The 16,672-nt window shown below is 38.1% G+C and overlaps 1 protein-coding gene across 2 annotated transcripts in view; it reads left to right on the top strand.

The window, feature by feature from the left end:
* Positions 1-4,050, top strand: part of she (Src homology 2 domain containing E) — a 60,065-nt gene extending 56,015 nt beyond the window's left edge. For both annotated transcript variants that reach the window (XM_051923251.1, XM_028794866.2), the window contains exon 6: positions 2,633-4,050. In XM_051923251.1, the coding sequence (XP_051779211.1) occupies positions 2,633-2,816 (184 nt within the window). In that variant the 3' untranslated portion in view covers positions 2,817-4,050. The remainder of the gene's footprint in view (positions 1-2,632) is intronic.
* Positions 4,051-16,672: the final 12,622 nt, after the last annotated feature.

Here is a 16,672-nt window from a genome sequence, read left to right as displayed (position 1 = left end):
TTCAATCAAAAATCAATACGTGCCCTTCGAGCTTTTAAGTAAGCTCCGTGCAGCATGTCGTTTCAGGAAGCAGCTGCACAAAAGATCACAACGTGAAGATAATCTTTCAGCATTTTTAGACGAGCGTCCGTATCGTCTAGGTGTGCGAACAGCCCCCCTGCTCAATCCCCCTACATCAGGATCAGAGAAAGTCAGCGCAAAAGAAAGAGAAAAGTAAGCTGGGTAGCTTCTCAGCCATCTGTCAATAGCGTCCCTTGTATGAAATCAACTGGGCAAACCAACTGAGGAAGCATGTACCAGAAATTAAAAGACCCATTGTCCGCAGAAACCCGCGAAGCAGCGAAAAATCCGCGATATATATTTAAATATGCTTACATATAAAATCCGCGATGGAGTGAAGCCGCAAAAGGCGAAGCGCAATATAGCGAGGGATTACTGTATCCCATCACAGTAGGATTGTCTTAGCTAGGAAGTATTTGTTGACACCATGCAACACTGCCATTGAAGGATGAATAAGATTAATGTTTTATATTGGTCACTGCTGACATCTACAGGATATATGCAACATAAATATTATTAGTAATTGCTCATTACAGCACTATATAACATTACAATAAGCGCAAAACATATTGATACAATTAAATGTTACAAGAATGTCTTATATTTTTATTACAAATCAGCGTTTTCTTTAAAAAGCAAAACCGACGCAATTGACTGTGGTAGACTACTGTATCACATTTTTAAGTAGTCTTTTTTGTACATTTTTTCAGTCTTTTTGCAGGATTTCCCATCACTCTTCTTTTGACTTTGGCAACTATTTGCTCTTTTTCCTGTCAATGTAACCCCACAGAGCTTTGGCCTGCACTGTTAGTGTTTCATCTGGCTCTAAGTTGGTCTTAACTGTGTCATGATATCTGTGCCACCTAAAACTAAAATGTGGCCCAGCCTCCAAAATCTAGTCCCAGGTTCATTGCAGTCTAGAAACCAAAATCGGCTGTTTCCCCAGAGAGCAAGTTTCACAAGCTATGACGGGAAAAATTTCTATTAAAAATAATAATAATAATAATAATAATAATAATTCACAATAGGTGTAGTAATTCAAAAAGGAGAAGAGGAACTGTATAAACCTCTGACCCAAAGTGACAAAAAGAAACAAATATTCTTAAAACTAAAGAATTTATTTAAAGATACACTACTGGTCAAAAGTTTTAGAACACCTCAAGTTTTCCAGTTTTTCTTCAAATTTAATCAGTTGAAATGCAGTGAATGACCAAAAATAAACTGTCAGTGGTTTAAATTTAAAATGTAAGTTAGCAAAAACAGAAAAAATGAAATATCAGAATATAACAAATGGGCCTTCTTCAGGGAACAACTAATACATTACAATCTATGGATGTTCTGCAGCAATTAAATTAAGCCTTGCAAGTTGAAACAAACAATTTGCAAAGGCGTACCAACTTCTGATGATTACTTGCAAACCCACTGTCTTGTCTTAAAGCAGAGTTGGAACAGACTGCGTTAGTACACCCTTTGAAGTACTACTTGGACAATATTCTAGTGATCATGGCAAGAAAATGGCCATTAACAAATGAAAGGAGACAGAGCAGTACTGCCTTTAGAAGTGTAGGGTTTTCTTTTAGAAAAATTGCAAAAAAAATCAAAGTGGCAATGAGTACAATGTCCTACACAATCCAAATCCAATTGGAAACTGAAGGAAACTCTGATAGGCAAACCCAAAGTCACAATCCAATCAAAAGATAAGTTTTTGAGGGTCACCAGCTTGTGTGATAGGCACCTCACAGCACAACAACTTCAAGAACAGCTTAACAGTTGTTGAGAAAAGCACCTCTCAGTTTCTACTATGAAGAGGAGACTGGACTACTGCAGATTGGACAAAGTTCTTATGGCTAAAGGACAAAAATACAAAACATTTTAGTACCTAATGATTTACCTTTACATCAGGTGCATTCTTTCCAAACTTTGCTCTGAAAGGTCAGTGAACAGCTGTTGGAAATTTTGTTTCCTTAAGCCAAAACAACACATTTTACATTCTAAATGACTGATACCATCTTTAATAAACTGATACTTTTGTTCTAGTGTCAGATATTGTATATGATTTAAATGAAATGTGCATATGCAAAAAATCCCTTGAAACTGATTTTCTGCTAATTTATGGCATACCTTAATCAGGGTAGTAATCTATAGGCAACTTTAAATAAATGAATAAGTAAATAAATACACAAATAGCTAGACAAATTTTTATACAGTATATATATATGTACATATACAAACACTATGGTCTGAACACACACCAGAATGACAAAAAATGAAGAAATAAAACAACAGTCGCCGTTAGGCATTATGCAGCCGTATTGCTTTTGGTATAATGGAGTCCTAGTAGTGTTTCTTGACACACTTCTGTTGAATGATTCATTGGAGTACTAGTGTGTCAGAGAGGGGATGTGCATCATTGTTCATAAAGGCCCCTTAGTTTTGTTTTAATTATTTCCTTTGCTACTACTTACAGTCGGTCCAGACTGTTCCTCATAATATATTAATAGTAGATAATTATTGTAATTTAATTATTCTCAATATAGCCTACGTATTTAACTAATATTTCTTTGTTTTTCAGAACCAGCCAAGGCTGCGTCCACATAATTGTAGCTCAGACCAAAGACAACAAGTACACTCTGAATCAGAACAGTGGTGTATTTGACAGCATTCCTGAAGTGGTCTTCTACTACTCCAATGAGAAACTGCCTTTCAAGGGAGCAGAGCACATGACCCTCTTGTATGCAGTGCACAGGCAACATTAATTTCACCATTCATCAAATGTCCATGTCTCTTGTGGCACTCTTCTTCGGTGATATAAAGGGCACCTAGGGGTGTCGAAGTCAAAGACAAAAAACTCTTGTGCTAAATTTCATGACTTAACTGTTGCTGCACAAAAATGGAGGTACCATTGTTCACTAGAATATATTTTTGCATAATGTGCTGCTGGTTGTATGTTGGCTAAACTCAGTAGCATATCCCATTCCTTTCAAAGCCTGGGGATCTTTTCACAGGATAACTTTAAGCACATGCAATGCAGGACATCTGTGTGAATTCTAAAGATGTCATATCTGGGATAAATGCTTCTGCAGATGTATTTTATGCATAGAAATGTGTTGAACACTAAATGCAGTCAAGTCATATTTTGTTTTATGCATTTTGTTATTCTGAATAAATATTTTCAGACTCCAACAGCAAATCCGTATGATAATCCAGTACTCCCTCTGCACTTTCCTTTATGTTACTAAAGGCTAGAGGCTTTGCAGAGCTTCTGTCATCATAAATGCAGCTCTCAAGTTTTCTGTTTACCTAAATTCGAGGGATGTCACTGCTGCATGATCTTTTCTGCAACTGTAATGTCAGAGCGGTAGAGAAATCTATTGTCAGTAGCTTGAAGAAGCATCTTATTTTCTTTTATTAAATATGAGCACTTGTTTTCTCTAGCTTCATACCTCTTTCTTAGGCGTCAGTATGAGGACAAAAAGTGACTAAACCAATTTTTTGTCTTGGTTTTAATGGAACACTGTAAAATGGCTTTACCCTTAATTTTTTTTATGAATTTCTTACTCTTTTTTTACATATTGCTGAGCAATCTGCAAACTGGTTATGATTTATTTTTCTTGCAATTAATTTTGTCTTACGAAAACCATTAGTAAAATTTAAGCTAAAACACTGTTTTAATTAACAGTACATTTTAAGAGATGAAACCAAAATCCAGAAAACACTCCTAAAATGTTCAAATCGGGTGTAAAGTTGCAGCCTGTGGTGACATTTAAAGTATGATTTTGCTCAGATGAACCTGGTTACCTTCAAGGTCACATGTAGTAGATTTGAAAGCCACTTGTACAAACTTCTATTTATAGCAAAACATGGGGAAAAATGTGTATCTGTTGCTGTTTTTTGTATTATTTACATGATTCAATGTGATGCATTACATACAGTAACTACAAAGTATTGTTAACAACAAAAAAAATAATAAATTTTACTTTTTAAAGGCAAGCATTTTATTTTCCATGTATAAGTTAATTTGCTGTTACTAAATAAATGCTATTAAGAAGAGGAAAAGATTGCCTATGAGAACAAGGCAGAGATTACAGAAAGAACTTAAGTGTTTGGAAGAGAAACTTGAGACACTCCTATGGAAAATTTCTGTGACAGAAAGTATTTAGTTTGTATGGTCTTGTGTGGAAAACATAATAGAATGTGTGGATTGGTGTTACAAAGTGAGGTATTGCTCTTTGTGCCCATATGTCACACATTCTTTAAGTTGGGTGCAATGCAGTTCTCAAAAAGTATGAGGCTATCTGTTTATAATACTTAGGAGTTAACTTGGCAAACTTGTAAATAAGAAAAAATGTCCTGAAACTACTTATATTAATAGACAGAAATTTGTATCACGTCACACTGCTAATTAAGATTTTCTACCTGTTGCTGTTGAAGTAATATAAAGTAACTAGCCAAATTATGTATTGATGGGTGAACACTTCCTGAAAGACACAGTTGTCCAAATGGGGTGGGTTTGAGGATACGACTGTAATTGAATGAAAAGATGGAACTCTGGAGAGAGTAACATGCATTATTGTCCGTGACTGAAAACTGGGTTTGGCAGGTACAGGCATATCGTTTTGAAAGTGTGTCCCTGTGCCTTATTAATTGTCATTGCAAAGGTCAATCTAACAGGAAATTGGCTGCGTGTAAAAGGCAAATTTGAATCTGATGGGGCCAGGGAAATCCGGGGAATATGGACAGTTTGTAAGGTAGGAGCTGCGATTGTTTTACACTCCAGTACATTACGGTGTATGCTGAGAACAGTCAGTCTAGTGCCATTACAGAGACTTCTTGCTGGCATGAGGTTTCTGAGAAGCATGACAACTGAACCAATTTTAAGTTTGACTTTATGCGGAGGCATGCCAGTGGGAGTAATGGCTGCCTGGCGGGTCATGGGAATAACGCCGCCGGATCGCCAGTCGGCATCATTTATGGTTGGAACTACGACGGTATGTGATCTTCTTCGAACCTCCGACTTTCGTTCTTGATTAATGAAAACATTCTTGGCAAATGCTTTCGCTCTCGCGCGAATTGTTGCCTCTGTAGTGCGTGTGCCATGGTCGGCTGCTTAGTGAATCGTTGGTGGGCGGGGCTCGGTCTTGCATGCGTCTTGCTTGCCATGGACTTAGTGAATTATATATATAGATAGATATGAACCTCCAGTTAAAGATTAAAATAATTTTAGAATACCTTTTCCTCTGAAACCATTGGTTAAATCAGCCAAAAACTGTACTTTCCTTTAGTACGTACCATATTTTGTTTTATAATGGCTGAAATATCATGCCATATTACATTAAATGTGTGTTTGGGTTTTAAATATTCATGCAGTGTGGTTGCAAAGACATGTAGCAGTTAAGTAAACCAGATAAATGACATTACATTGCATTAATTACAGTGTTGAAGTTTTCTTAAAAAAAAAAACTTTACTAACCCTGGTTGTCAGTGGTGGGGTGCACTTTGTCTTTAATTGTTTCACTAATTCAGAGAGAAGGTGAGCAGTCCAGTGTGACCGGGTGATACTGTTCAGGATGCAGCAATGTTATTGGTCCTCTGGTGTCGGGGATTTCCAGGATCTTGCTTGTGTTGCTGCTTACAACTGCCTATGTGCGTGGAGTGCAGTCAGACGTGGTGTGTATTTGCAGTGGGGCTTCAAACAGCACAGGACAACAGTGTAGACAAGCCTGTGGGTGCCCATCTTAGCTGCCTTAAGTAAAGATATAGTAATGTGTGAATCAGGGTTGCCAGGTACTTCAGTCAAAATCACCCCCCGCCATTAGCAAGCCAGTTTTCCCCTGTTTTGAGAATGTTTCCCCTTTTTGAACTAATAAATTTTTTAAGTAATGAAGGCTGTTTTTAAAAAAAACAAAAAAAAGAGGAAAAATTATCAATTGTAAAGAAAGGTCTTGTCACTTGTACAAGTAAATGATGCTGCCCAAGCCAATTAACTAACTAGCTCAGGCTATAGTTATACTTCCAATTACTTTAATATGCATTATTGTATACCCTCTGCAAAAGAATGCCAAGTTTTAGCACTACATGGGGGATATTCACAAATGATGAGTGCCTTTTGTTATCCAAAATAGATTACATTATGTAACTTGATAAACAATTATGCTAATGAAAAAAACTCAGTGAATGTATTTTTAATTACATAAAAAACTTACTGCATATACATCTCTCATAGGATACAGTCCGAAAACATGCAAATTAGGTAGATTCACGCCACTAAATTGGCCCGTGTGTGTGTTCACCCTGTGGAGCCCTGTCCAGGTGTTGTTCCTGTTTTGGGAGTTGTCATTACAAATGGAAATTGTTATACTAAAATACACTTGAAGGATTCATTGCTAATCTAAGACAATCAGTACTAGATTTGCTTTTGTGCAAATCTGGAACTCTAAATCTTGTTAATAAACTTAGAAATATTAGCAAGAGGAGTACAGACTGAGGCAGAACAAGAATGCTACTGTCAGATGGTCATTAATCCCAAACAACTCTGACCCCTAACCAGTTATACATGAGCTTTGAGATGAGTGGGTAAAGCAATGACAGGTGGCTGTTGAATGGGTCAAGTATGTTGGTTATTGCTGACTTTACTTTCATTGATCGCTTGAGAATGGGAAAAATGTGGATGGTATGAAATCCTATTTCCATTTTAGGGTAATTGTTTTGTTGTGGGCTCACAAGCACACACACCACAAACCTTCTGAGTTCGCAGCTACTGTGGTAAACCTACTGTAGTCTCTGGATTCTAACATCAATCAGAATCAGCCTCCTTGTTAGCATTAGCTAAAGCAGTAACTATCCTATCTCTAGGAGCAAAGTCAGGCTGTAAGCAGAGCAGAACTTTTGCTGGTAATGTCATCTGGGCTCTCCTTCAAACTCAGCCTACAGTCTGCTGTGCGCCCACATCACAATAATTCATATAAAATACACCCACCTTACTTTTTAGAATTTTCCCCATTTCATATTTTTGTTCCCAAATAATTTCACCCATTAAACTCCATGGTTCTGATTAACCCCAAAAGTGGGATGTCCATCTGATCTGGCAACCCTGTGCATGACAAAGATGAAGTGACAGGTGACACTGAGGAAGTTGCTGAGTCATGTGATGAGTTCTTGATTTAAGATTAGGGAAAACACAGCAAGCTGTGAAAAGAGAAGAAAAGTAGCCATTCAAAAACATCACTGGGAACTGGGCAAGTAGTCTATCTGCATAAAAAAATGATGTAAGGCTGAATGTAGATCTGGGTCGTGAGTCCCTGAACTGGCTTTATGAAGAGGGATGTGGACAGAGATTTATTTTAAGAAAATGTAATAATTGTTGCATCCTGATTATTTGACACTTTCAAAGGATGCTGAGCTATCCTTTTATATTTATTTAATTTAATCTTATTTTATTTTTCAAAAAACAAGAACATTACAATTTCACACTACTCAATCAAACATACAATAATAACATAACAATCATTTACTTCAAAACAAATACAGAGAAAACAAAAAAAATAATTGTTACTTCCTGTTTATCTGACACTTTCAAAGGATGCTGAGTTATCCTTTTTTATTTATTTATTTTAATTTAATTTTATTTTATTTTTCAAAAAACAAAAACATTACAATTTCACACTACTCAATCAAACATATAATAATAACATAACAATCATTTACTTTAAAACAAATACAGAGAAAACTAAAAACAAATAATAATTCAACCTCTACCCAAGATTAAGAAAAAAAATGAAAAGGGACACAAGCAAAAAAAATGTAACTTTTTAAACAGAACAATTAGCAGCATAACAGAATCAATCACAGGCCCAGCTTGCTTATTTTAAAATAATATTAATGAATTCTTTACATTTTTTAAAAAGTTTTGGACATTTCCTCTAAGACAGAAATTTATTTTTTCTGATTTGAGATAATATAGAATGTTGCCTATCCACTGACTTATAGAAGATGGGTTGGGATTCTTACAGATGAACAAGATCAGTCTGCATGCTGGTAGTGTGGTGTAGGCTGTTACAATCAGTGCCTGCTTATGCACTTTAATGCCATCTGGGAGTACACTAAATATTGCTGTTAATGAAGTAGGACTGATTGTAACACCAAGGCTATTTGAGAAGTATGTAGGCTTTTTGTCCAGAATTATGCTAATGTAGTGCATTTACAAAGCATATTTCCTAATGATGCTCCAGCTAGATGGCACTGCTCACAGGTTAGATTTTTCCCTAGGTACACCCTCGACAATTTTCAACAACATAAATGTGACTGGTGAAAGACCTTTAGTTAAAGAATGGAATGGCTGACACATATAGAAACAGAGTGCACTCTATGCATCGCTGAGTTCCAATCCTTTTCTGAGGTGCCAATTTGAAAGGTCCCTTTCCCACCATTCTTAAGGATTTTTGATGGGTTGATTAATTGAAATACCATACTATTTTCTAAACCAGCATAATCCTTAATAGGGTCATTGGGAGTTGGAGCCAATCCCAGCAGACATAAGTCACAAGGCAGGACCTGAGATTTTTTTAAAATATTTTTATAAGACTAACCAGTATGGCTTCTGGGATTGATATGGGTGCAAGATTTGGGAAGTTGGGTAGACCTCTTTTAGCAAAATTTCTAATTTTCACAAGATGCATTTTGTCTATATGAAAAATTTCTAATTGTCTTAATTAAGCATTAAGTAGGTTTGAGAAGGTGTCAAAAGGTGATTATCGTGTATAGGATAGATAATAGCATCTCTACTTTGAAATGTGCCCTACATTAGTTCCATAATTTAAGTCATTGGTGGACGACTTGATTCCAGGTAAATTGAAAATAGTATTGACTGGAGGACAGAACAGGGCATACAAAAAGATTTAGAACAGAATTTGTTTTCCATTGCAAGCCATGCCAGGGTGAATTCATGAATTTCCACCAATTTCAAAGATTTTATTGCTTATACCTTTGCTGCCCAGTACTAAAATTGAAAGTCAGATAGTGCCATGCCACAGTCTGCTTTAGATCTGAATGCATGGCCGTTTTGAATTCAGATGAATGATACTATAATTGAGCATAATTTCAAAAAGAATGATTTGTTGATGTATGTAAGGATACTCAGGAATAGGTACAGAGGCTTAGGGAGGATGTTCATTTTGACGGTATTAATTTTCCCTGCTAAGGTGAGATGGAGGGTGGACCATCCTTTAACATCTTGTTTGACTTTATCCATGGCACTTCCAAAATGGTATTATTTATAGAAGCTAAGGTAAAATTATACCTCAAACATTCTGTCAAGCATTAATAGCTGTTTTTGAAAATAAAAAGAAAGACTTACCTCAATGTGCATCATATAGACTAACTTCACTCCTAAACAATGATGTTAGAACACTGGTGAAAGTTTTAGATAGAATGATTGAGAAAGTATCCCAATAATATCAAACAAATTGAATTTATTAAAGGCAGACACTCAGCTTCAAACTTTTAGTGCCTGTTTAATGTAATATATTCATCCATAAAATCTGTGTTACAAGAAGTCTTACTGTCTTTGGATGTAGAAAAATCCTTTGATAGAGTCAAATGGGATTAATTATTTTCTATGCTGCTCAAATACAGGTTTGGCCCCAATATAGTAACATGGATTAAAATTCTTTACACTAGTCAAGTAGCCTCAGTCCATATTAATAACACAAACTCAGATTACTTCAAATTAGAATGAGGTACTCAACACGGATGTCCACTATCACCAATATTTTTTTCTGTTAGCCATTGGACAATTGGCTTTTCATCTCTGAAAAAAACTAGAGATAAAGGGGATTATCATAAAAGAGCTCAAAAAGAAAATATCATTATATGCAGACAATATGATGCTTTACATTAGACCCACAATTATCTCTACAATTATCTCCATAATCTTAAACATGTTAGGACAAATTCTTAAGATCTTTGGTGTAATGCACGCACAAGATGGGAGCAAGCTGAGAGCCTTAAGATTGACGTTAAAATGGTGGTGGGATATGCGGCAGTACACATACTAAAGTCTCCCTTTATTGCAGTTCCTGATTGGAAGAAAAGACCAGATATGCACACTGACACCACTGCCGGCATGTCAGAGAAGCCCTGTGCTTTCCGGCTGTCTTGGTATATAAATCAGAAGGCATCAATCAATGTCGATCCTGCTAGTGCCATTACGGCTGCTGTAAAATTATTGGAGAAGAATCTCACTTGTTAAAGGGTGCAGGTCATTGTTTTCTGTACTTTTGAAAGTTGAACTTTCATTATTGCCACAATTAAGCGAAGTGTGGCCGAACCCAAACCTTTATTTTGTTCTGTTCTCCTTATTTGCAGGTCACACTGAGGACCCAGAAGTATTTCTGGTGTCAGGGCTTTGCCCATTGCAGGCACCTCTGGGTCGTACGAAAGTCCCAAATACTAGGGAGTGTAATCCTTGTAGTGCCCTCTTGCAGCACCCACAGACCCCAGCAAGGCTGTTCTACTGGACTACAGTTCCCAGCATTCCCTGCTGGTGTTCAAATAGGCATCATTTTCCAGGGCTGCTGCCATCTAGCTTCCTGGGGGAATAAACAGCCCTTAGAGACAGTCCGTCCCTGTCCTTCCCTTTTCCCAGCCAGGGAAGGTATTGTAAATACATCTGGTTGGGATGCCAGTCCATCCACCTTGAACTTCCCGTCCAGGCAAGGAACCTTATTCTCTCTTGGCTATCCATCCACCTGGGCCCTCCTGTCTGGGAAAGTAACCTTCCCCTCTCCTAGTCAGGATGCCCATCCATCCCATATGGCACTTACACCATAAGACCAAAATAATTTAACTATTAAGTTCCCACGTGGGTCCTGACTTTCAGTATAACCTATGGTGATGCCAATTAATAAAATTAAATTGACACACATCACCTTAATGCGGAGGTCCTCAACTTCTGGTCCATCTCTCTTGAACCTGTGGGACAGATACTGACACTATTAGAAGTCATTTGCATTGGTCATTCTTCTGTACGTTTATGTTTAGTAGATGTTTAACAGTGCATTATATGGGAATGCTTGTCATCCTCTCATAATATGTTTTTGTCTTGTTTACCAACATTTGCTTTCTTTGGTTTAAAACCTGGTGAAAATGCAACCAAAGAAACTGGAAATGGAAAGTCTTCTTTCTATGTTTTTTGTCAAATTCCACCCAGCTGTTAAAAAAAATACAAGTAAACAAACAAAGTCTTTCTTCAGTCCATTTGGTAAGTACAATAAACATTGACTAAACCATTCAGGGTTTATTAATTAGGAAACAGTGATGTGGCGATTTAAATCACATTAATTGGACATGTGCTTCTCAATCTGCAATCACAATTTTGTTGCATTGTACTAACCTGTCTCCTCTAAACAGCATGAGAAAGCTCGTTAATCTAAGCATTTGTTATTTAAGAAATGTTAACAGTTTTATTTAGAATGCTGTTCAAAAAAATCACAAAGGCTATTTTTTATTATTAATTAAACAAACAGGGTTGGGGAGAGTTCATTTTTATAAAAATGTGTTTTAGTTTCTTTTCAGGGCTATTATTTATTGGTAGTTTGTAAAAAGATATGATTTTTTAAAAATTATTAAACAAATATTGGTGTCATTACTAGGTAGATACTGTATTTTATGTGTAATGCTAACATTTTTTCAAGAATGCATGTTGACGTCTCATTATGCAGCCCACTTGACAACAAGAGGTGCAACTTTCAGTAAAAAAATAAAAGATAAAAATCTCTGGCTTAGTGGGTGTTCTAAAAGAAAAAGAGAAGTCTTGAATTGCGTCCACATTACACACCATGCCTAAAAAAATGAATCCTCACAACCTTCAAAATTTAGCATTAGCAGGGAAAAAGCTAATGTTAGTTTGGCAAGACTAACATTATGGCAGTCTCCAGTGGGGGTAAGACAACTATGCAGAAGCAAGAAGCAATGTGTAGTGAGTTTGAGGATGCCGATACTGGAGTATAGACAATGACTGATGATCAGCACCAGAAAACCTGCTATCTTTTAGAATACAAAGCATGAAAACTCCAGTAATTATACTTTTTCTTCCTTTAAATGCTCCTATTTCTTGTTGTGCATTTTGTTCACTTTTTATTACCTTGCTTTAAAATTACAAGTGATATGCCCAGACCTCCTATTTTTGCTTCTATTTCTGAGCAGAAGAACTGGATAGAGCTATTACAATAACATTTTTAAAAAGCTAAAATAATAATTTGAAAGACAGTAAAATTATAGTATAGTTTTAAAATTTTAAGAATATGGGGGATGTGCAGGACTGTAGTAACTACAGGGGGATAAAACTGATGAGCCACAGCATGAAGTTATGGGAAAGAGTAGTGGAAGCTAGGTTAAGAAGTGAGGTGATGATTAATGAGCAGCAGTAAGGTTTCATGTCAAGAAAGAGCACCACAGATGCAATGTTTGCTCTGAGGATGTTGATGGAGAAGTTTAGAGAAGGCCTGAAGGAGCATTGCGTCTTTGTGGACCTGGAGAAAGCATATGACAGGGTGCCTCGAGAGGAGCTGTGGTATTGTATGAAGTAGTCAGGAGTGGCAGAGAAGTACGTAAGAGTTGTACAGGATATGTACGAGGGAAGTGTGACCGTGGTGAGGTCTGCGGTAGGAGTAACAGATGCATTCAAGGTGGAGGTGGGATTACATCAGGGATCGGCTCTGAGCCCTTTCTTATTTGCAATGGTGATGGACAGGTTGACAGACAAGATTAAACAGGAGTCCCCGTGGACTATGAGGTTTGCTGATGACATTATGATATGTAGCGATAGTAGGGAGCAGGTTGAGGAGACCCTGGAGAGGTGGAGATATGCTCTAGAGTCGAGAGGAATGAAAGTCAGTAGGAACAAGACAGAATACATGTGTGTAAATGAGAGGGAGGTCAGTGGAATGGTGAGGATGCAAGGAGTAGAGCTGGCGAAGGTGGATGAGTTTAAATACTTGAGATCAACAGTACAGAGTAATGGGGATTGTGGAAGAGAGGTGAAAAAGAGGGTGCAGGCAGGGTGGAATGGGTGGAGAAGAGTGACAGGAGTGATTTGTGACAGACGGATATCCGCAAGAGTGAAAGGGAAGATCAACAGGACGGTAGTGACACCAGCTATGTTATATGGGTTGAAGATGGTGGCACTGACCAGAAAGCAGGAGACAGAGCTGGAGGTAGCAGAGTTAAAGATGCTAAGATTGGCATTGGGTGTGATGAGGATGGACAGGATTAGAAATGAGTCCATTAGAGGGTCAGCTCAAGTTGGACGGTTGGGAGACAAAGTCAGAAAGGCGAGATTGTGCTGGTTTGGACATGTGCAGAGGAGAGATGCTGAGTATATTGGGAGAAGGATGCTAAGGATAGAGCTGCCAGGCAAGAGAAAACGAGGAAGGCCTAAGAGAAGGTTTATGGATGTGGTGACAGAGGACATGGAGGTGATGAGTGTAACAGAACAAGATGCAGAGGACAGAAAGATATGAAAGAAGATGATCCACTGTGGCGACCCCTAACGGGGGCAACCGAAAGAAGAAGAAGTAGAACGAATAAAATTTGTGATTTACAAATGATTAACAATTATGATTAATTGCACAGATTATAATAGCACCTCTCTACTATAGGGATTCATTTGGAATTTGAGAAAATCCATACAGGGCCCAGTGGTTTGTCTTTTGTAAGTTTAGTTGCCTTTAACACTGGTTTATTAAATTTTTTTAGTGTATAGTATATTTCATTTAATGTATTTACCTCTCTCTTTTTCCATGTATATGGGGGCATGGACGGTGCTAATGGCCAGAGGCACCATAGAGTCAATGAAGCCCAGCATGCAGAGGATGTGTGTGTGTGTGAGTGCCATAAGATGGAATGGGTCAGTTACCCTCTTACCCTTAATGCTAAGCACCCCTCGCTGCAGGACACAGGATGGGGTGTTGCAAAATAGAATATAAGGAAGGTGTGACATTAAATGTGTATGGTTTCCATCCTTTTCCTTACTTGCTAGTAAAAATACATTATTTCCACTATACAAGAACACAATATTCTACAAGTTATACAGTACATTAATTTGTGTTATTGAATTGGACTGATTATTCCATCCATCCATTTTCCAACCCGCTGAATCCAAACACAGGGGTCTGCTGGAGCCAATCCCAGCCAACAAGGCAAGAACCAATCCCGGGCAGGGTGCCAACCCACCGCAGGACACACACAAACAGCACACACTAGGGCCAATTTAGAATCGCCAATCCACCTAACCTGCATGTCTTTGGACTATGGGAGGAAACCAGAGCGCCCGGAGGAAACCCACGCAGAACATGCAAACTCCACGCAGGGAGGACCCGGGAAGCGAACCCAGGTCCCCAGGTCTCCCAACTGCGAGGCAGCAGCGCTACCCACTGCGCCACTCGACTGATTATTTAAAAAAAACAAATATTACACATTTTGGCTCTGCACAAATACAAGTGCATTACGTCAGGTTGGACCATCTTAATTTTCAGTTTTGAGAAAAGACAAATTAATTTGCTACACTGCATTTGGATTTTGCCTGGCACAGCATGGATACAACAATAAATTCACTGGAAAACTTGGAACACTCCCATATCAAATAAACGGGGTTACTTTTACTGTTTAGTGGACCCAACAAAGAGATAAATCAGGTTGGACCACCTTAACTTTCACAGTTTTGAAACAAGACATACAGTATTACTTTGTTAAATTGCAGTTGCGTTTGCCTTGCCTAATGCAAGTATATGGGTCAAATTCAATAGCCTTGGCACACTCCCATATCTAATGAATGAAACAAACTATAATATTTAATGGACACTGCAAAGGCTTAAACTGTGCTGGTCACCTAAATTTCCACGTTTTTGTGACTAGACAGATTCCTTTGTTGAACTACATATAAGTTTTCCCTGGCCTAATGTTGGTACAGGAGTCACATTCACTAGCAAACTTCACACAATCCCATGAGTAATGCAAGGTATTCAGCTGGCACTGTAAAAGTTGAAATCGGATCAGGGCACCTTATTTTTTACCGTTAAATTTCATGTATTTCTGTTAGTGCTATACATCAATGGGAGTGTGCCATGTTTGCAGTTGAATTTAACCCATGTACCTGCATTGGGCTGAGCAAAACACAAGTGCAGTTTAGCAAAGGTGTCAATCTTGTTACAAAAGTGTAAAAATTAAGGTGATATAATTTCATTTCAACCTTTCCAGGGCCTCCCACTTACTGGGAAAAATTGGGGGGTGGTAGCAGCATTGTTACTCCAGCCACTATAAAAAAAACTCACATTGTTCCAGTGTGGTGCTGAGGTGTCACCCATTGCACTCGGTTTCCAATCCAGGTTCTTTGTTGTGTGGTGGTGCTATCAGTGCCTCCTCCTCCTCTTCCTCCCGTCCAGAGCCTATTAAATAACATACTGTAGTTAGCCCTAGTCACTATACATGTGAGTGTACCAAGTTTGCCTATGAATATGACGCAGGTACCCACATTGGGCCAGCCAGCCACACAGGTGGCACAGTGGTAGTGCTGCTATTTTGTAGTAAGGAGATTGTGGGTTCGCGTCATGGCTCTTCCCTGTGTGGAAAGTGTTTTGACTAGTGAGAAAAGTGCTATATAAATGTAAAGAATTATTATTATTATTCATTGTAGCCAAGGAATCTGCCTTGTCTAAAAACTGTGAAAATGAAAGTGACTCAACAAGACGTAACCCATTTTTACTTGTGAAGACCCAAAATATGGAATATTGGTTTTATCAAATACAGTAAATTATCAATTTTAATAGCACAATTTAATGTACACCCTCTATAAAATTGTGTTTTTTATTAACCTGGAATAAATAAGTGGTTTATATAAGCTGTACGAAAAATACCTGGCTGCAAGCAAATAAGTAGCTAACTTCAGCTTGGTCCTTAAAGTAGAGACACCATTCTCCTCGATGTATCACACATTCTGCACTTATTTTATTTACTCTTTACACTTTTTCTACTAGAAATTTTCTCTTGCACTTTAGCTATACACTTTTTGAAACAAAAAATAAAAGAATCTCTGCAGCAATAATGTCCTTGTATTCCGTCAGATATTGTTGGTGAGTACCTTTTTATACAATACTAGCTGTGTCTAAGACAAGTTGAAATCTATAATGAACGTAGAGCTCAGCGTTAACGGTTGCAGGGCATCATGCAATGTATGTAGCACTAGGTTTGGGTTTCGTAAAAGCAGCGTTAATGTTTGAAATGCGCCATCTAATGGAATGATAAATGCAATGCATTTTACTACTAGGGCGGCACGGTGGCGCAGTGGGTAGCGCTGCCGCCTCGCAGTTAGGAGACCGGGTTCGCTTCCCGGGTTCTCCCCGTGTCTATGTGGGTTTCCTCCCACAGTCCAAAGACATGCAGGTTAGGTGGATTGGCAATTCTAAATTGGCCCTAGTGTGTGCTTGGTGTGTTTGTGTGTGTCCTGCGGTGGGGTGGATTGGTTCCTGCCCTGTGATGGCTGGGATTGGCTCCAGCAGACCCCTGTGACCATGTGTTCGGATTCAGCGGGTTGGAAAATGGATGAATGGATGGATCTTAC

Source organism: Erpetoichthys calabaricus, chromosome 2 (genome assembly GCF_900747795.2).
Source record: "Erpetoichthys calabaricus chromosome 2, fErpCal1.3, whole genome shotgun sequence".
Lineage (NCBI taxonomy): Eukaryota > Metazoa > Chordata > Cladistia > Polypteriformes > Polypteridae > Erpetoichthys > Erpetoichthys calabaricus.
The sequence above is the reverse complement of the archived record's forward strand: the minus strand, read 5'-3'. Positions and strand labels throughout refer to the sequence as shown.